Genomic DNA, 22,172 nt, shown 5'->3' with positions numbered 1-22,172 from the left:
CTTGATAAGACGCTGGAGTTAATTCTTCAGCGCCTTATCAAAGCAGCAGTGTGCCGTGCTTTAGAGGATATGAATGACGCCGCTTGATTGATACGTTTCTGTTGATTTAGTCATCCCAAGGGCCTCACACAATGCCGAGCAGATAGGAGTATTTACAGCCCAGAACACCGAGGCACAACATCTTTGTTATACGCGGACACTGAGAACACAAATGGAAGACACTTCTGCAAGTGCACCGTTATTCTCCAAGTCTTTTCAATAATCCTAACACTAGGACTTCACTTTTTATTTTTCATAAAATCTATTTTTCTATACATCCTTCGTGCATAAAGACCATGAATGGAATATGACATTAAAAAAGGAAGACTTTCCATCAACTACTTCTCAGCTCTTCCTGAAGTAGAGCTTTAACAGTATAAATAAAGCCGCACACACAAACCTTTCACCAGTGTGAATGTTACTTGAAAAAGTAATTATGCGTCACAGACTGAGCAGGAAGCTGAGCAAAACAGTTTTCAAATTACCTCCAGCTGATATCTGTAATCGGTTCTGGTGGGAAAAAAAAACACTCCGGGAATAATAGACAGATGAGTCTTCAGGGAGACTCTATAGTTTTCAAAAGATGAATGAAAAAGAGCAAAGTGTTGGTTTGATCGGATTTATTGAAAATGTGAGAAGCCTCAACAGGAAAAAGAACAAAAACGAATCTTCCGTCTGCTCTACATTCAAACGGACCATTTTGTCATTTACTTCTCTTTTCTAATCAGAGGGTTTTATGAGGATGTTAGAAAGAGACGCCGAGGACAGGAGACAGAGACGGACGGCCAGGGAACAGAAGGCACTCGGTACGTCATTCTTATTTTATTTATTTTGTCTTTATCTCATGCGGCAGAAAGTTTTTGTGCCCCGTCGGACCGCAAACACATCATTTCAAATGTTTATGTGTACCCTCTGATTCACTGCAGCATTCAAAGAGAAAGGGAATGAAGCCTATGCCCAGGAGGACTACGACAGTGCAGTGAAGTATTACAGCCATGGACTGGCTGAGCTACGGGACGTGCAGCAGTTGTACACCAACCGTGCCCAGGTATAAATATCTATCTATGGACTGTTTTGCTTCAAGTTAGTGAATCCTAGGTGTCAGTCATGTGCTTCATTTTTGTTTACAAAACACATTTTGTTACATGTGACTGACATCGTGTGCTATTTACAAAGAAAACACTGAAAGTGCTGATGCTACACATGCTGCAGGCTTTGGTTTCATGGTGAAGCTGTAGCATAGGTCACTGCATGACTGACAGCAGCATTGTCCAATAGCAGCGTGAAACTACCGAAGCACTTTCAGATGTTAAACGGAGCTTTGCCCATTATCTATATACAACTCTGGATGAAATGAATCTGAAGTTGACCTTTATTTCACCGTAGTTTTAATCAATCACAACTCATTGGTTCATCACAATTACATGTGGCCTACTTCCTGGTCCACTTCTTACACCTGGTCAAATAGTTTTACACTGACGTAAACATTTTTTACGGTTATGAACAGCCAGTAACATCCAGTAAATACTTACTGTGTAATGTCAATGTATTTTCCACAGGCTTACTTCAAACTGAGGAAGTACAGGGAAGTCATCATTGACTGTGAATGGGCCTTGAAGGTGAGAACTGACTAGGATTCACTCAGGGCCGCTCAGATGTTCACCCTCATTTTTCACAGTCATGCCGCGCAATGTTCTGTTTCAACCTGGGAGCTCAGAGGAGACGTGTGTGTGTGTGTGTGTGTGTGTGCGTGTGTGTGTGGGACGATGGGTGGGCCGTGCCAACAGGGGCTTTATCCTCACCTGCACTCTAATAATTGGTAGCAGAGGCAGGAAGCAGGTCATCGGCACAGGAACAATTCTTCAAAAACAGCGTTGCATCATGAGAGAGTCTTTTTTTTATATCATTACCATATGTTTGCTTTAGTCAGGACTTGTTTTCATACTTTTCTACAGGAAGCATAGGATAATTATAGGTTTGTAATGCATTTATTAGATGAAGACTATAATATAAAAAAGAATACTCTGAGGAATTCGTTTCAGCAGCATTTAAACAAACGAACAACACACGTTCTTACTTCTACTAGTTCTTTTAGAACATCTATTTAAGAAAGCCTAAAATCTTCACATCACGTTTAAGTGAAAACCCACCTACAGGCGACTCTGAGGTAGTGCAGCCTGTACAGCTAACATAAGCATATAGAAAGATTAAATGGTGAAGAAAAGAGTACTTTCACTACAGATGATAAAGGTATTCAGAGTTTCTGATTCCAAATGAACTGGGAGGCAGGAGTGATGACATGTTCAGCCGTATTAACTGTACAGTGACATTTGATATCTCACAGGCAAACAACCACTTGTTTTCAAATAATAAGAGGCAGAAACCGACCATTTGCAAAAGTCAGAAAAGTGAAAATGCACACAAAGGGCAGAATCCCTGCAGACAATGAACAGCCAGTGAATGAATGATGAAAAATGAACAGTGTGATTTTTAAAATGTTCTATTGTAGTGTTTAAAGGGAATTCCTACCCCCCTCCCACCTGTCACTGCACAGCCTCTTCATTTTAACACGACAAAGGCTTAGACGTGGAACTACATTAATTTCTGTCCTTATTACGCTCTTCATTATTCCTACGTTATGTTTAAGGCCTTTGTGTAGGCGTGCGGCTCATGAAGCAGCTCAACCAAAACACCCCCGTGATCTTTTTTTCTTTTTCTCTATTAGTGTAATGAGAGGTGCACAAAGGCCTACTTACATATGGGCCGAGCTTATCTGGAACTAAAGGAATATAATGAGGTGAGCACAGTAATCTCATATCATTTTAATTATAGCAATATTTGGCACATTAGCCCACAATAGGCATCTTATCAGCTGCAGTTCACATCAGCATGCAAAAGAAGCTAATATACGGAGCAGCTACTGTATATAATATATCATATATGGAGTTCTTCCATCGTCTTCACTTTAACTTGGAGATTAGCTCATTAACAACTGTGAGGCCTCAGGAGTCCAGAAATACATGAGGTTGTTGATGCACTGTGACCAAACCATTTCTCTTCCACAGTCAAGACGCTGCTTTGAAAAGATATTGGAGATCGAACCAAGAAGAAAGGAAATGGTGACAGGTAAAAAATAAAATGAAAAAAATAAAAATAAATGAAAGGCTTTTAATTAGAATTAAAATTAATTCTAATGTTTCAAGAAATTAAAATGTCACAATAGTTTAAATTAAATTCATTCACAATTTCATTTTTTTGGATTAAATGAAAAATAATAATGAATTATTTTTGTGCATTGTAAGATTACTATAAGTGACACCATAGTTGCATGTGAGTAGCAGCAGTTTGTATTACCGCATGTATCATACAATAATACTGTATATATACACAGTAATTATATAATAAAATATACAGTCAATATTATAATGGTAGTAGGAAAAATAACACAATAACAACCTAATAATAATAATACACTGCTTCTGTCTGAAGATTATGATTTTTACTTGCAGTTTAAATAAATAAAAAATAATAAATATTTCCTGGTGTGTTTACGTCAATCAAGGACAGTGAGTTTCACCTCAGAAGACTTTCAGGACTCTCTCTTTCAAAGACAGTGCAACTAAAGTATCCATTGTGGAATACATTTGTGTCAGAGCCTTTTGGTTTGCTTTTTCTTTATCTTTTGTCTCTTATCTTTGTTTTTTCAATTTAGAATACCTGACCCAGGTAGATTTGACGCAGGAGAGGGAGACTCAGGAAATAAATGCAAGGCAAGAACTTGACAGTGGAGAGGGACAGGGCACGGCGGTGCCGCAGTGGCTCCAGATGCTGTCACGGCCTGGTCAGACGCCGCTCTCCTTCCACGGAGGATTGCAGATTTTGTCGGAAGCTGTTGCTGACTGTGAGTTTTCCTCTTGAAAATGTGTCTTTTCGCTAAATGCTGTTTCACTAGTTTTATTGTGTCTGGATAAAATGACTGATCTTTAATAATAAAAAAAATAATAACCACCCCTTAGTCAGGTTTAACAGATATACCTAAATGAATCACATGGGTCAGACCCAATAAGAGCTTAACTAGTGCTCTAGAACTTGCAGTACTCAGCAGAGTTCAACAAATGCTACGGTTCAGTATTTTTATTTCCCACCAAAAGAAAGAGAAACTATTTTAAGGTAAGAAGGATGTAATGATGTTAAAGTTTGTTGCATCAGGAAATGACACAAATGCTTTTTTGCACTAATTTGTTTTTTGGTGAGCGAGTCCCTGCAGTGTTGTTATGATTTGATTCGTGAGCTGTTCCTCTGCATTTTAATTAGTGCTGTTGTACGTACATTCCCGTGGTCAGTGCTCGCTGATGTAATTTGGTTGCAAAACTGATGAGCTGGCAACTCTCAGCCAGCAGTGACAGATGTTCATTTACCTGCAAAGTCACGTTCTGCTTGATATATAGATAGAGAATATCACAGCCAGGGAGTAGAGCTGTGAGCTGTGAATGTTTGTCCAACACCTCATATTTAAAGATTAATGTCAGTGAAATAGGCTAAATATGTCTATTGTTAGTCTAACCAGAAATTTAGCTTCACTCTGTCATCATCAACAGGTGACGTGTAAATATGTAAATATGTAATATGTAAATCCTTAAGTTAACCTGCAGAGACGAGGAGCTACATGAATTACCCTGTGTTTCTTATAGAAAAATATGATAACTAATTATAACTAATTGTAACTATGTACAAACATTTTCATGACGTGACGCTATTTTGAAAAACGTTCCCGTGCCGACGTCCTGCTTCCTGCCTCTGCTACCATTTATTAGAGTGCAGGTGAGCATAAAGCTACGGCCCACCCCATCATCCTACACACATTTCCTCTGTTCTCTCAGGTTCCTATTTAACTTAATCCGAAAAGATGAACTCAATAAATCAATGCACAGTTATTTATAGATATATACGCACATACTATGTATACATATATATGCTAACGGCTGAAGACACCAAATACTACATTTCTAAGTATTTCCCAAGTGTACTTTATAGACCAGTATTTTCAATCATAGCAGATTCAATGAGGGTTTTTATTTTCGTGCCCAAAGTTTTGAACTGATGGAGCATGGAGTTTCCTTAATGTTCCACCGTACTAACACAGACTTTATATTGATACAGGCTATTTATAAAACATTTGGGGAACGTTTTTGGGAAAAAACATGTGGCCTTCTGGTGGTAGGGCTCCCACATATCACCTGCGTGAATGCCACCTAGTGGCCAAATCCCATTTTGGGTTGCATCCCAAGGCCAGACGGTGTAAAATCTCTGCCAAACCACTCTGTGAACTACTGCCGAAATGAATTCATTTGATAAAAAAATGCTTTGTTTAGAGAATCAACAGAGAGAGAAGGGGTAAAGAGACCCCCCCACACACCTCACCTCCTCACCCCCGAAGCCTGTAACCTTCGTCTGCTGCTGACATTTTTGTAAATGTTTTTGACCCAACAAATGACTTTGAAAAACCAAAAAATGTGACTCATTTTTAGTAACTGCCATGAGGCAGAAGTTGCAGATTTGGTCAAATGTTTCCAGAGTGCAATTCATCAAGGCCGGTTTTCCCCGCTGCAGTCTTTACTCTGCTCAATTTAAGCTGCAAACAGAGATGTGATAAAGTAGCGCTCCATGCTTGCTTGATTGCTTCTCTCTACTTCCAGGCATAACTGCAGATACACTGATACGTTCAACCCGACACTGCCATGTGTAGTTCCTTCAACACTTTGCACTTTGCTGCTGTAGTCAATTCTTCTGCCCCCTGGTGACTCATTTTGCACTACACTCAAATGAAGGTATTATAAACTGTAGTGTAATCCAAGCTGACTTCATCTGATTATGGCCCAGCTCAAGGTTTCACGGAGAAGGAAAGACTTTATTGAGTTTATTCTTTTCCCAATTTACTCTGTGACACAACGCTGACAATAATCTAATTTGACACAGCAGGGAGTCAATGATAGTTTCCTTCATTGTCATTATATATTCCACCCTGTGTGATATGCATCACGCCTAACAAAATACATAGGGAACTCTTTTGATTAATCATTGACACAAATCACAGAATAAAAAACATATTAGCAATAGCCTGGGAGGTAGTGTATGACAAAGACACAAATACGGCAGAGAAACGCTCCACAAATGTGATGTAACATTCATCTCTGCCTAAACAAGGAAAGAATTGTTCTCCCTCTTGTCCAAAGACTCATTTTTCCTCATTAGGAGTCACCATGACAATAACAAGTTCATAACGCTTTCTTTCCAAAGTTTCTCGGGTCTGCAGCTGTAGGGTTAAACCGCTGGACTCAGAATTACATCATTCAGTTCAACTTTATCCTTAACGCTGAGTTTCTTCAACTCACAGTTTGAAACAAACAAATAGCCTCACTGACTGACCTTTGCAAAAGAATAAAAACATTTTCCTACATTTGCTTCTTTGTTGAGATGAAAAACGTCTACTGGTGATGCAATTTCTGAGCTGCTTCAACAATAACCTTAAACAAGGGCAACATTTTATATATATATGTGTGTGTGTGTGTGTGTGTATTACTCACCAGTGCAAGCATCCCTGCAGTGGCTGAGATTCTAATCTTTAACCTGAACCTGAATGCTCTCTCTGCTCTGCACGTCTCTCTGGTTATTAGCAGGAAACACCTCTGCATCTCACTCTCTCAACATATTTTATTCATCGCTTTCTCACCTGCTCATGACTGTGGACAGTGGAAGCTAAACTAACAGAGGAATGCTGGGATTAAAAAAAAAATATATCATCAATGCGCCGCCTGGTGATAAATTGCCTCCTTCATTTTTTTTCATACACACTTGTGCTCTTTCCTCCAAACAGGTACAGGGCGGACGCTTTTCCGGCTGCACAATGGTTTCAGTATCATCAGCAAGAATGACACAGTGAGGAGGTAAGGAGACCAGAGGGAAAGGTAGCTGCCAGCCCTCAGAGCAGCTCTGACAGATGGACACAAAGTCAGGGGCAATTCTGAGACAATGATGGCCCAAAGTAAAGAGATCGCTCTCTGCCCTCTCTCTGCCTTTCTGCTTGTTTGTGTGACAGCCTGCGGGGGAGAAGAATCATCTCACTAGAGATTCAGATGAGTTGCACATTGAGTGGATTCTGGGTGTTTTTCCTGAAGATACCAATTACAGCACGACTTCCCTGGTGTCAGATCACCGGGGCTATTATTAACTTGCCACATACTTTGCGCACTGTCCATTGTTAGCGGTGTCATTATTCAAGTTGGAACACGACATGCAGGAAGGAGAGAGTTTGAAGAAACTGCGGCGAGAGCTTGATTAAAGGGGCCAGTGCAGAGTCTGCAGTGAGCTGGAGGAAGTAAATGAACGCCCTGTAGAAAAGATAATCATTCCCATTGTTGCCTCTGTCTTATCAGAAATTCTCCTTTGAAATAAAGGGAAAGCTACATAAAACAAAACACGTGGAGTAAAGGCTTCTGTGGAGACGTTTCCCAGAGGCTGTGTCACATTAGCCCACCTAACAAGGGCCAATGTTCAGCACTAGTAGATTTTTTTAATAGCTTGTTTTGTTGCCATGGTAAAATATATCTGACTGTGTGTAGATGGTGTGTAGATGGTGATGAATTAAATTTTTTATATCTGCTTTCAATTATAAATTGTTATTATGCTGCTATGCTGTGTAGATGGTGATGAATTAAATTTTTTTAATAGAAGGGGCAGAGTTGGATAAGAGAGGATGCGCAGTCAGAGGAACAGATGGGTTTACAGGACAGCTGCGTTTGAGTGACTGTTCGGCTCTACAGTAAAGTATCTTCCCTCACTGGTGATGGCAAGGCCAGGAGAGGAGGTCAGGAGGTTGAGTGACCTAAGAATGACCCCACATCACTCCCATCCTCCAACAGCTCCATTCTTAGCGTCCTGGTCTGTGCTGCTGTGTTTAATTGCTGGTCGTGTCTGCTGCTATTTGGAGAAACACGTTTGATTTGTGAAACGTGGTGGAAAAAGATTTAGAACCACTGGTCTTATTGATATGGCTGGTGACGAGGAGGCAAGAGAGAGTGAGCTGGAGGGAGAAGATCCACTGATGCCCTGATGGGGGCAGCATGACGATTAAGAAAGTATGATAATGATTTTCTGCCCTTGTATTTCTCATGTCACCAAAGTTTCTTTCCTCCACAGTTGTCTTCTGCAGAAAACAAAGGACCAGATCAGCCAGGAGTTGTGTGTGTCTGTTCTGAAACTGTGGAGGATTGCTTGCAACAAAAATGGTAAGTAAACCTCGGTAGTTTCAGTATTTCCGAACTAAAAGTCTTGAATTAATTATAATTAAATCAAATGGACCAGTATGACTTTTTATTTTCTGACTCTCTAACATGAGCAGCCAGCTGCCAGCAGGGGGACGGTAAACCCACGACCCCCTGGTTGGAAGATCATTGTTGTTGCCTACTGTGTCACAGATTGCTCCGAAATAGAGAATTAAAAATATTGTGGGTGTTTTCAACTTGCTCGATTGGAATTTTTTGTTTTGTTTTTTGTCACATAATCTCTGTAGACCAGTGAGATGTGAATGTTAACTACAGCCATAGACACTGGTGTGACTCATTTTCATGCCACTTAATATTATTGTTTTTATTCTTCAACACATGGAGAAGAAAATATGTTTAAAAAAAAAACACAGAAGTGAAATGTATATCTTTTGAATATACTGGTCCTAGTCTGAATTTCCAAAAAATATTTTCCAAAATATATTTGGAAAATTTTATTTATAATAATCTGTTGATGTAATGTTAGAACAAAAAAAAAAACAACAACTCTTAAATAGAAATGCTATTGAATGTGTTGTTTACAAACTAACAGCAAAAAAAACATGAGAAAGAGCAGAAAAAAAAAAAAAAAAACATGAGAAAGAGCAGACATCATGAATTAATAATATATTTCAGTTAATAATTAATACCAAGCTGCAGCCGATGTGTCAATTTGAAATGAAAGCAAACGTATGAAGGTGGGTTTTGAGATAGAACTTGGTAGTAATCACCTGTCAGTTCAGTTGTGATGTGGTGTAGAAGGTGATTCCACAGAGGAGAGAAGAACAGAAAAGGTTCACTTCACCACCACCACATCATTGTGCCAGGGCAGCTCTTGTTAGCTGAGTACAAGTGTTCATGAGACACGCAGCACTGCATCACTGATGCTGGGTTTTTTCCCCCACCAATCGTCATCGCAGCAGTTGTAATCTACAAACTCCAAAACAAGCTGCTGGAAGTACAGAGAAATTAATGAGCTGCGAGCAGCCTCAGAGGCTGAGACTGTGGTGACTGACGGTGGAAGAGACTGACTGTCGACATCAACATTTAGATGTCACGGCAACAACAAGTTTTTGTTATATTAAGTTTGAACAATTTTGGGAAGTTTTATCTTTAAATAAGAAAAAAAAGTACATTTCTAGCTGTTGTCATCCCAGTCATGACTCACACTGGATTTTTTGTTAATATTATCATTAAAATGAAAGATCATCACAAATTATCAACACATTATCAGAACAACATTAACTAACGTGTATTTATACATTTGTTTTCAAATGCAGCTTAAAATCCCGTAAGACCTTTTAAATCAAAAGGAAATAAATATTTTTGTACTAAAAAAGACCTTAAAAAATCATCACATTAGACAATATTTCAATGAAACTTGAATGAATAAATAAAACCAGTAAAACTTTCTGAATAATTGACACGGTCAGCTGAACAGAAAGTGTGCAGAGCTTTGACATTTAACCTTAAAACAAATGATTTTACTTAATCAGTATAGTACTATTCTGATGTTTCAATAATCTAACACACACAGTGCTTTTAAGTATGAGTATTCAAATGAAGTATAGGGCCTGATTCCAGAAGTGGTATTGAACCTGGCGATAGGATATTTCCAGGAAACTAAAAGCCATTTCATGGATCACTTTTGGCTTGTTCTTCCTTCAGGGGTTGCCACAGTCGCAGTCTGAATTTACATAACAAAAACAACAAATAGAAATTTGCCCCTAGGTTGTATTTTGAAAGATGAGCTCCCTTTGTCCAGTGAACTGAAGAGTTTCTGTTCACTCTTCAGATGAAAATCAAAGGATGTTGCTGGAGATCCCGCTCACCAGAGAGGCCGTCGATGGTTTAGTGGCATCACAGCATGTTGCCACACGTACACAGTGTCTACTGCTACTGCATATGATCACCCAGACGACACGTGGGAGAAGTTTGGTCATCAAAAATCTGAACGTCCACATGTAAGATTTGTGTTTTTTAGTTTACAGATAAAGTAAAAAAAAACATTGGTTTCACAAAAGAAAAGAGGTACTGTGAATCAGAAACCAACCAATATATTTGAATTTATGTACTCTGAACTTTTACAAATGAACCACAGTGGCCAAGGTAATCCCATTTTTATTGTTATTATTGTGTCTAAAACTATTGGAGCTCCAGCTTAATTAAATTTGACTTGTGAAAAATACTTTTTTTTTATACCTATGTGTTCCAAAAATGCACGACAATGATAAATTATTATTCAAAATAATCTATTACAATATGTAGCATTTCACTCTAATTCCTTTTCTATTTCATTTGAATGGAAAGGTTAGTGAGGAACCTCATGGTGTGCATCTCGGAGCAGCAGCAGAACATGGCAGCCGACATCCTGAAGAACCTCGCAGCAGAAAACAAGTAAGACCCTGTTTTTATTTTATCTTCTTTGTTTGTTAATAAGATTTAAGGAAGAAGTGAGGCTGTTATCATTAGGACAGCATTAAATACTTTACATAAAATCCATATTAGTTAAAATGTGCTGGACCTAATAGTGCAATGAAACTGGCGTCTCCAGGACTGGCCTTTTAAATAAATCACTTTGTCCTCTCCAAAAATTAATGCCCTCTGGGGGAAAAGGTTGATCTAAACTCGACTCTCTCTGCGATGCTTCATAAGAGCAGACATCAAAAGACAACCCAGGCACACAAACACAGCAGGAGACGAGATGACAGCGAAGCTGGATAATGAACGGTTCAATTTTCGCTCTTCAAAGGTCAAAAAGGACTCCTTCTCAAAGACACACTCTCACGCATTTTCCATTTCTTTTTCTCTTGTGAATCTCTACTCCATCAATGATGTGCCTTTGTGGATGTTTTGAAAATGACACAAAACTTGGACATGATTCATAATCCAGACAAGTCTTTGTCACGTATTTCTCCAATCACAGTGGAAAGTTTGGGTTTGATAATATCAGCAGTATTGGTTTTATTCACTAGGACAAAACCTGTTTGTTCCTGATGGTGTTCTTGATAATGATGGGCCCAAATCAGATTATAGAATTCTCCCATATGTGCAGTTGTACCCATCTGAACCTCTGAGGTCACTGAATGGGCGGAGTTTGCTTCCACAGTTGAACGTAGGGACTAACGCAGTAGTTCCAAAGCTTTTTTGACTTGTCCCAAATTTCTTGTGACCCCAGACAAATGTTTTTTTCAGTCATGTGATCGCAGCCACCAATTAAAGCGCAGCAGCTCAGATATTTGTATATGCTGCATTTTATTTGAACTTGAATTATATTCATGAAAATGAAAAAAAAGCCACTGTTTTTCAGTTTTTTTCTTTTTGTCAGTTACTAGACATTTCAGGGGATCCCATTTGAATTCCATGTGTGACCCCTAAGTCAAAAAAGACGTGACTGATAACATCTTAGGAAAACAAAAGCAACTCATAGGAATAAAGTCAATCTATTATCTATATTTCTGAACCCCCCCCCCCAAAAAAAAAATAAAGCTTTGTTTAAAAGGGCAAAAGTTTGTAATTCAATTTGTGTTTCTATGACTCAGACAGACATGGAGAATCAGATACAAAAGCAAACAAACAAGTCATGCTTTAAATACCATTTCCAAAAACTGACACTGATCATTAGTTCATGAGAACGAGGAAATCAGTTGAAATACCAAGCCCCTCCCAGTAACGGCTTGTACTAATACCCCAGCTGAGGCTCATCTGATAACGGACAGATTTCTATCATAGTCGGTTCAACCCAGTGGTGCTGGTACGATTAGGTTTGATAAAAGAATATTTGGGTTCATGCTGATTTTAGATATTGCCTCGGGTTAAATCTACATTCTGTTCTGGACGCCATACATCAGTGTCACATTCAGCCATGTGTTTCGCTTCTACTGTAGTGGTTTCGCCGCCTTAGTTGAGCCTACTGTATATGCAAAAGCCACGAAGCTCCTGAAAACAATAACCCAGTCATCTGAGCTCTCAGACAGAATGACTGATCTCTTTATTTAATATTCAATACAATGCACAAGACATTATTTACACGTTTTAAATATAGAAGAAGACTGAGTTTTTTACCATCTAACTGGGGATGGTTAAGTCTGGACTCAAACCAACAACCCTGTGAATGACAGAGAACTGCATTACTCACAGAACTACAGCGATACAACCAACAAAAGACCGACATTTAGTATTTTACTTCATATTAAATGAAGATTTGTGGATTTCAGATAAAACTACAGTCTAGGTCTATGCAACAATTAGTGTCTGTTTATATGCTGATGATAGCCTGTATTTTTTTGCAGATTTTGCTGTCAGTTAAGGGACGTGCCGAAAGATGTCATCAAGGAGCCATTGACAGCAATATTGGTAAGATATGATAACAAAATGTCAGTCTTTTAATGTAGCAAAGACACAATGACAGTTTTAAATAAGGATAAAGGAAAAATATCTTTGCTATTTTCCTGAATAACACCTTATATAAACCTGTTTTTTGCACTTCTCGATCTTTCCTTGTTAACTAAAATGATAGAAAATTAAATGTTTTTTTCACTTTGAGGTTTTTGACCTCCCCTCATTTTTTGTGTGTAGCTCTTGTTTGTCTGTATTTGTATTTGTACAATTGTCAGTGTGTCATATCTTTCAGAGAAAGATTACTAAATCCAACTGTCATGTTATTGCACCCGTGATTTCAATCATTGGCCGCCTGGCTGAGGATGACATCATCCGTCACAATCTTGCTAACGATTCTGAGTGTTGGACATCATTGGCGATCGCAGTTGTACGTTTCCTCAACGACAAAAAAAAAAACAAAAAAACCCATACACATTCATAATGAGGTACAGTAACTACTTTTCAGGACTATATTAACGTGTTGTTTTTGTTGCAGACACAGTGCAGAGCAGATGAGTTCAAACACATCCTTTACTGCATACTAGGATTAATGGTCGACCTTTCCACCGTGACTTCCCCTGTCCTACAGGTAAGACAGCTGAGACATGTGCAGGTGTATCAAGGCTAAACCTGTAGGAAAAACTAATAATGTTGGGGAAATGTAAATGAATAAGTCGAGCTGAGGGAATATGGTGTTATCCATGATGTGTGATGTCACTTATTCAGAGGTGACATATGAGTTAAAATTGACCTGGGCCTCTTGTCTGTCCCTGTCGTTTCACAGGAGCACGCTGTCTCAGTCTGCCACTGCTGTCAGGACTTGCCGAAGGACACGGATGGAGGAGTCATAACTGTGAGTTTATCACTGTGTGGTTGTCAGGCAAACACTTTACAAGGCCAAAGGAGAGATGACATCTAATCACTAAACACACAGAGACATACAGGCATGTTGTGTGACTCATTCTGACACTTTGTGATTTTTGCAATTCCTTCTTATTCTCTCACACACATACTGGTTGTCAATATTTTGTGGGGACTTGTTTTAAAAACATTATCCATTTCTGTAAATCTAGTTCTACAGAAATCAGAAAGGATTTGTCTTTCTGTATGGATTTATTTTAGCTCCCTGTTTGTCTGTAGATTTTTCCGAGTCCCCTGTTTCCTCCAAATGTACAAAACATGGTAATTAAAAATGCTAATTAACATGCTATTTCATTAGACACTGTAAATTACCCAATTAGTATAAATACAAGTGTAAACTACATTTCTTTTATAAAAAAAACAGGAGGATTAAAACTCCTGGAAAATGAAACTTCTTCACTGGGGTGGGAGAACAGAAGTGGAGAAGTACAGGAAATAAATCATGGACAGATATCAGTTAGAGGTCAAGCGATTGTGATGCAAAAATTCCCTATATTTTATAATATTTTGGCCAAGAACAGAAGTTTTTCAGTTTTGTTCATGTAAACCACTAACAGTTTCGACAGTGTCGACATGGCAGAAAGCAGGCTGGACACAAAGGTAATACTGCAGGAGTTTCCTTAAGTGTCGGTCGTTCATTCACAAAAGTCAAAGGTTACACCACTCACTAGGTTGCAGAACTCAACACAAAGAACAAGGAGCATGAATATCAAGGCAGGGATGCCAAAATTCAAAGCAAGAACACAAAGCATGAGCACAGCACCAAACAAACTGAACAATGATCCCACCAAGACAGGGTGAGGGAGAGAGGTGTACATATACCCAGGGCACCAGGTGACACCAGTGAGACTAATGACAGAGACACAGGTGAGGGTGATCACACTGATTAACCCCACACAGCAGACTATACAATGATACTTTCCCAAGTCATTTAGACTTTTTTTGTGAAACGTCCATTGTTAACTATAGTTCAAACTCAAAACCACATCAGTGTGTCATCTATGGTCTCGATTTTGTTCTCGTTTTACGATGGTGACCTTAACTGACTCACTCTACCACCCGGACATCAAAATCATTGACTACTGTGGAGAGCCTTCAGTGTTTGGTGCAGTTTTCCCCTAGAAAAATACTAAAATACAAATGAAGTAAAACGATTAAACCCTGAATATGAAAAACACAGCCGATCCTGATTTCTCTCTTGCCCTTTGGCAGAACAAAACACTAATTATGGTGCCCGAAAGGTTGTGCAAAGACTCATGAAGCAGCTGTGGGGAAAAAAAAATCTTTCTTGATCACTGTGTGGAACATTTGGACAAATTAGAGCTCACAGGTTCCAGCAGTTGTTGTTGATGTTGCACTTGTTTTCCAAGCGTGTGGACAACCTGCACAACAAAAGCCATTTGTTCAGGTAACGAGACAAAAACAAAAGACATTTGTCTTGAGTAATAGGCCTTTTCAGCGGCCTGTGAGCTCATTGGCAAAATGCCCTAAAACTAAAGTAACAGCACCTCAGAACATTCACAGGCTCCTGTACACGTGTCATTACTGTTGATTAAAACTCCAGCTCTACGTGATGATGGCTGTTACAGCAGCTTCACACCGACCTTGTCGTGCCCCCTGAGCCCCATGCTGACACCCATCTGTCTCAACTCCCTGTTTAACTTCTTGTTTAATTTTAGTACGACAGGGTTTCTTTCTCATTACCTGACATCATGGATTTGATTCTCCGCTAATGCTCTCTACTTGTTAGTGACGACAAGAACATTTTATTTGTCGATGCAGCAAAGCTTTAAAAATACTGGGTGGACATTTTAATATCTGTTTTTTTGTACCAGCCAACTTCACAAACTGTCTCAATATTCTCATTTTTTTAAATCATTTTTTTGCTGGAATTTATCTTTCCCGTTGCTCTGTCTCCCACAGCGTCCAATGCTGGGGTTTCCAAACCCTGGTATAGGGACCGGTACCAGTCCGTAGGTCATTTGGTACTGGGTCACAGTGGGACACAGTGAAAAAATGTACTTCAGTTTTACTAATTGACTTAATTTAAAAAGAATCCAGTCAAATCCCTTTCCTTTTTCCATTAAAGATAACCTGGCAAAACATTATTCAGACTCTGATAATAGAATAGATTTAAAAATGTATTTTGAAAATTTAATCATCCTTCAACGATAGCATGGTATTACCGGTCTGCAGTAACAGCCGATACCGGCCGACCAGTCGTTGGTACACGCGGCCCTAATATCTCCCCTCAACACCATGTCCAAACCATCTCAACCCCATTGACTTAACTTTAACCCTGGATCATCAAACTGCTGTAGTTGAAAATGTACATTTTACAAATCGCCGAATATCTGTTTTTGGTAGGAGCTATTTACTGATAGCTATCCAACAAATGATCAATCAACAAATGATTGAACGCTAAAATGAGAGGGAAACCGTCAACGTCACAACTTCACACGACTACTCAAAAATGAATTTATTACAAAATAAAATATAAAGTGATTTATATCTATTTCATACAATCCATTTGTTTTATTGAAATATTTAAAATATTAAAACATTTTTTAATAGTAGATATTTATACTGGCCATATAATAGACTAGTTAAACAAATACCAGCACTACAAAAATGAACAAGCACAAAAGATGCTGATGTATTATATAGTGGAGGAGGTAATGTTAAATGTCACTGCATAATGCAGTGCACTCTGACACTGAAACTGTTTACATACGACAATATAATACTGTAAAAAGTTAGCCGAATGCCGTGTGACCTGTCACTCTGCACTGAAAGCCGAAGAAGCGTCGTCCTCGTACACTTTTATTTGCAAATGACACGCTAACACCTAATTTCCTGTTACACTGAATTGCCAATTCAATGTAACGTTACGCAAACATCCAGTTCCTGTGTGTTTACAAAGGTGTTGGGTAACTAATAGTGTATTATTATTATTTTCTGACTGTATTCAGGAAATGTTACAATACAAATGTTAAATTGACCTTAGTGATTAAAACTGTAATTAGTTTTATATGCAGCATGGTGACGTCCTTAGTCCAGACACTTTCTCTTAGGTAAATATTCTTTTGCTGTCATTTGTTTTCCATGGTATGACTCAGCTGTTTTTGGAGCTGTTTAGTGTCAGTGGGTTGTGAACCTTCTGTGTGACCAGAAGTTGCAATCCTCGCTCTGCGATGTTAAATATTTGTCACAGCGTAGGCAGCCGGCGGTGAGTAATCCTGAGCCTGTTTAATGACAATGGATGCCTGCTGCTGTGAATGTAACAAATGAGATCAGTGATACTCCAATGTAAGCTGTTTTGATGAAGGAAGAATCTCATTTATCGTGCGGATGGTTAAGATAAATAAATCACCTAAATTTGTCTTGTGCTTTCCTTTAAAACAATTTCTCTCAATTTGCTTTCTCATCTGTTCCCCAGGTTTTAGTCATTCCAACGTTCACAATTAATTTATGTCGTAAAAAATACTTCACTCCATGACTGAATGAATACTGTCTGTCTTCTTCAGTCCACGACAAGATTTAGTTACATTTACTGGTTTTGTTTTTATAAAAACTGATTACAATCCTTTTAACTGTTCAGCTTTTTTCAGACGGAGGCGAATGATCGCCGAGGTTGATAGATCTGCAGTTGGTCTTGTTGGTATTCCAGTTCATTTAGTTCCTGATTAAGTCTTGTATCCTGTACTTGTAACTCGCCCTGGATGTTCTGAAACACAGATTCAAACTGGTTATCCAAGTTCTCTTTAACTTGGTTTGTCCTGAAGAACATGATTCCTTCAACTTGTTTCATTCACACAAAATCCAGACCTGTATTTCAGTAGCATTCTTCTTTGTCTTCCAGAGGGCCGCCGGTGTACTGAGCAATGTCCTGCCACAGTCGCCCCAGGCTGTTCAGCACGTTGTACAGCAGGGTGTGGTTCGCACCATGTGTTGGCTACTGAAGGTACACACTGAAAATACTTCTATAAGATAATTTTTACCATTTTCAATTTATTCTATTTATTTAATCATTGTGCAAACTTCCAAAATCAGCGATTATAAACTGGCGGCCCATGGGCTGAATCCGGCCCACTCAACTGTCCAATCTGGTCCAGGACTGCATTCCAAAATTGTGAGAACCAAAGTGAAACTATAATGTGGTGCTAAGCAAGAAATAGATTTTAATTTCATTTTATTTGCGTATCCAGCCTCCAGAAAAATTCTGTCCCTCCGACAAATATAGTCGGTGAGTCAAGTTTAAACACTTGCATTTTGGAGCAGAAAAACGTATTTGAGCAGGAAAAGTGAACATAACTAGCGTAGCCTATTCGTAATCGTAATCCCTCTGCGTTGTGCCTCTGTCGTCTCCTCCTCTCACTTTGAGAGAGCGTTTCATGATGTTTAAAAATGCGCCCCTCAAAATACATGTGGTACTGCACCCTGTTGTCTATGAAGAGGCCAAGCGTAGAGCGAGAGTGCATCGGCGCTCAAAGTATCGGATAGATAACACGTGTGTGTAAACCTGTGCGGTATATGATTTTCCTTGACCAAGGCATTTTGCACGACCCACTGGAGCTTAAAAAACATTTCCAGGCAGCAGAGTTTCTTAACCTGCTAAATCAAGTTTTTTATTACACTGTAATGAACAATATTTGTATTGTAATGGTAGTAACATCTATACAGTCTTCCTTTTACAACCGCCCCTTCAAAGGAAGCCCCCTAGTGAAAATGGGTTTGACGCCCCGGCTCTAATCTTTGTGCATTAGTAACACCACAATCACTGTTACCTAAATTACTTTTTTTCTTTTTGCTTACCTTTCTATGAACTGCTAAAATAGACACTTAATAACTGTACGGTTGAAGGGCCCTGACCTTACAGCTGTTCCCATAACTGCCTGAACATTACTATTTATTCATAAGTGTGAATGTGGAAATATTAACACTATTCCACTGTAGATACACTGAGTGTAAATGTATGAGTTCATGAGCCCTGATTTTTTTTTTGTGTCTGTGTGCGTTTGCGTATCTAGGGACAAGGCCAACCCGCCACTAAATATGCCATTAAGACTCTGACAGTGTGCACCGCTGCCAGTCAGTCGGCTCGGGAGGAGCTGGTGAAGTCTGACAAAAGTAAGAAATGACTGACATGTGGACACGACTCTTACGAGCTCCTTCGTTAGTCTGTGAATAATATTTCAGTTTTGACCTCAAATGCAAATCACAGCATTTGCCACTGTGTGCACGTGTGTGTGCGTGTGTTCACGTGTGTCCTTGTGTGTAGGCATCCACATTTGTATTCATGGAGTGGAGTGTGCAGTGAGCACTTGAACTGACTGAATGTTCTCCATCATGCGACACAGAATTGTCCGTTTTGCGTCATTTGCTGGGATCCGCCAGTGACGACGAGGTGGTGACGGGGAACGCTGCCCTCTGCCTGACCCACTGTCTCCAGCTGGATGGAGTGGCCTGCAGACTCTTGGACACAGATGTCGTGCTGCTGCTCTTACGCCACGCTGCAGGAAATGCAAAGAAGACAGGAGTGCAACGGAACGCAGCCATCGCTCTGGGGGCGCTGTGTCGATCAGAGCCCAGGTACTGCTTTCATTTACAGTGACAGGAAGTAATTGTTGATTTCCATTTTTGGATTTCATAGCCAATTTTCTACAATAACAATAATGGCATTAAACTACAGAAATGAGTGATTATTCTAGGCATTTCAGTTTGGATGGAAACTTTATCCTCTGTTGTTTGGATTTCCAGACATGTGGACAAACTTCGTGAGCTTCACGGCTTCGAAGTTCTTCACTCCTGCATGAAGCTCATCCCCTCAACCTGACAGAGAGGCAGACGCCAATCATCCATAACATTATAACTATCGACAGTTGAAGTGACACGTAGGAATAGGTGGGATATTTATAGCAGCAAGTTGACATCAAGTGCTGACTTTGTGCTTCTCTTTATAGAAATAGTATTCCCTGGTTGGCAGCTGCCAGTTTCAGTTGGCTAATGCACCCTACCTAGCTGCAAAAAAAAAAAAAAGTGGAAAAAGTAGCATTAAACACACAAAGTTTGAGGCCTGGATTTGCTCTGCAACTTCCCCATGGATCAGTCCAAGTGAGTCTCTGTGAAATTTGCTGGATGAACAAGTTCAATCCACTTCAGAACTCACAGGACTTCAAGAAAGTGTTTTCATGGCTTAGTTGTTGGTGCTTTGAGTCATATCTAAATCTTCACATCGTTGTTGTGGCTGCAAAGACAGAGCCACTCACCCTGAGGCTGAGGGTTGATCATTTTTATACGGTGAAGTTTAGTTTTCCTTCTTTCTTGTTTTTGCTGTTCAATAATTCAGATATGGATTTTTTTAAACAAATAATATATATTTTTAAATCTAAGCATGTGACACCAGAGATAAAAATCATGAAAATTAAATGTCTGACTCTTTCATAACAATTAGGAATTATTACTGTATTATTACAATAATGACTCTCTAATAGTTCTTAAAACACTCAGTTGTAAACATTCAGTTGTAGACCGTCCTGCTCTGACACAGACTGGGCCGCTGACCTTATGTTGATGCCTGCACAAATGCATTTTGGGGGTTAGGATGGTGTTTAAAGCATGTGGTGCCTGCTGGAATAAAAACAATGTGTATATCATGTCTGAACAATCAGTGTATTCAAGCATTGATAGGTGGTCTAGTTCAGTGTTCCCCAAACTTTTTTTTTCTGACCCATATTTTAAAAGTCAATAGACATTATTCTTAAACTCCTGTGAAACATGATGCGAGACGAACCAAAAAAAAAAACTCTTTTGACGCACCAGAGGGTCGCAACCCAGTCTTTGAGAAACAATGGTCCAGTTAGTGGGTCAAGTCATGAATTCTGACTGCCCTGACAAATATAACAATAATTAAACATTTATAACACGACGCATTACTATACACTATCTCTTTCTAGTTGTTTTTTAATGACAGTTCATGAGAAAGAGAAATGTTTTGTTTGATTGTTTTCAAATCAAGTCAGATGATGTGTTCCAACAACTGTCACGGCAGATTTGCCTTTGTGAAATGAAAATATGATTGGTCACGACACAGAAAGAGTAACTATAGAGAAAGTACACACTCTCACATGCTGCAGTGGCCGTCCCTGCCAAGTTTTTAAGGGATGGTCTTGTCTGACATCAGACCTAAATGACCTTACAAGAGAACCCAAGCCAGAGAAGCACTGTCTAAATTTGCCTCTCAGATCAGACAGCTTTTAGTTTCCAAATATGCCTGAACGTCTCAGACACAACAAACGGAAATCCATCGGCTTTGAGGATACACCCTGTGGCAGAGCCAGAGAAGCACTGTCTAAATTTGCCGTTGGTAATAATAATAAATGTCGTTGGTATGTAATTATGAGAGCAGTGTTTGTTTCTCTACACAGGTTGGGGAGAGAATTTACTCCCAAAACTTTTCTGCTACACTGATAACAGAGGTCAAAAACACATCGGCTCCCTCAAAACTGCTGACTCAGGGTCGGTTCTTCAAGTTCAATCTACATCCTGTACTTATGTAATTGATAACCTGGCAGTGCTGGGTAATGATAAAGATGACATAAATACCAAGAAGGGATGAAAAAGGAGTCTGAGTGAAATGAGCATCCTTCAAATGTAATGAAATTCATCTTTACAAATGATACCGGAGACATTTAGGGAGAGAGAGAGAGGAAATACTCTGACCAGAGTGTGTTTGAGCTGCCTGAAGGATCGCAGAGTGTCTGCTGGGAAATGTGAGGCTCAGTCTGAGCTGTCAGCATCAGTTGCACACCAGAGGGCCTGGCCTTGATTTACACTATACCAACAGGCAATGTGTATGTGTGTAATATGTGGGAGAGCCAGAAGTTTCTGGGTTTTGACACAACTCCATCCCAGGTTGGTTGGCAAAAAGAAGGATGACTGCAAAACATGATACACTGTTTCAACAGGCAACGTGACCGAGTTCTATGTCTGAAGCAGAGGGAGTTGTGCAAGCTGTTCCACGACCATGGCTCATGGATCATGATGAAGAGACAGGCCGAACGAGATTTTAAACTCAACAGAAAATACAGAAGAATCGTGTCATTTGCCACATCTGAAAATGACGTTTATATAAACAGAGATACAGCTGAAGTTTTTGGAACCTTAAAGAGTGAACAGTCAACAAAAAGAACCCAAGGTTTTGAAGTAAAAGGTACACTTTGGACTCAGCTGTTCGTCTGTTTCTTCAGGACAGTGAGGATATAAATATTTGTAGTCTTGCCACAGAAGACAGGTGGTTTCAGAGATGAGTAAAAGAAGTCATCAACATCAACCGGGAGAAACCGTAGCGCCACAGACGAGGAGGATTAGGACGGCTGTGTTCCTCAGGTGATACCAACTTTCCATGTGACTCACACAGCCTGGCTTTCACAACTTGGCTCTGGTGATCACACATATCCCAGCGTTGGTTTAGGGCGTGGTCACCACCTTAGTTTTACTATAACGACTCTC

The 22,172-nt window shown here is 39.4% G+C and overlaps 1 protein-coding gene across 1 annotated transcript in view; it reads left to right on the top strand.

The window, feature by feature from the left end:
• ttc12 (tetratricopeptide repeat domain 12) overlaps positions 1–20,827 on the top strand; it is a 23,605-nt gene extending 2,778 nt beyond the window's left edge. Inside the window, exons 4-21 of the mRNA XM_008309637.3 lie at positions 768–845; positions 966–1,087; positions 1,599–1,658; positions 2,765–2,836; positions 3,105–3,165; positions 3,752–3,940; positions 6,914–6,983; positions 8,236–8,324; positions 10,156–10,324; positions 10,671–10,757; positions 12,653–12,716; positions 12,994–13,128; positions 13,237–13,329; positions 13,525–13,593; positions 17,524–17,625; positions 18,692–18,791; positions 19,022–19,253; positions 19,422–20,827. Of these exons, the coding sequence (XP_008307859.1) occupies positions 768–845; positions 966–1,087; positions 1,599–1,658; positions 2,765–2,836; positions 3,105–3,165; positions 3,752–3,940; positions 6,914–6,983; positions 8,236–8,324; positions 10,156–10,324; positions 10,671–10,757; positions 12,653–12,716; positions 12,994–13,128; positions 13,237–13,329; positions 13,525–13,593; positions 17,524–17,625; positions 18,692–18,791; positions 19,022–19,253; positions 19,422–19,497 (1,868 nt within the window). The 3' untranslated portion in view covers positions 19,498–20,827. The remainder of the gene's footprint in view (positions 1–767; positions 846–965; positions 1,088–1,598; positions 1,659–2,764; positions 2,837–3,104; positions 3,166–3,751; positions 3,941–6,913; positions 6,984–8,235; positions 8,325–10,155; positions 10,325–10,670; positions 10,758–12,652; positions 12,717–12,993; positions 13,129–13,236; positions 13,330–13,524; positions 13,594–17,523; positions 17,626–18,691; positions 18,792–19,021; positions 19,254–19,421) is intronic.
• Positions 20,828–22,172: the final 1,345 nt, after the last annotated feature.

Source organism: Cynoglossus semilaevis, chromosome 4 (genome assembly GCF_000523025.1).
Source record: "Cynoglossus semilaevis isolate Cse_v1.0 chromosome 4, Cse_v1.0, whole genome shotgun sequence".
In the NCBI taxonomy this organism is placed as follows: Eukaryota; Metazoa; Chordata; class Actinopteri; order Pleuronectiformes; family Cynoglossidae; genus Cynoglossus; species Cynoglossus semilaevis.
Note: the sequence above shows the minus strand (reverse complement) of the source record. Positions and strands in the feature narration are given on the sequence as shown.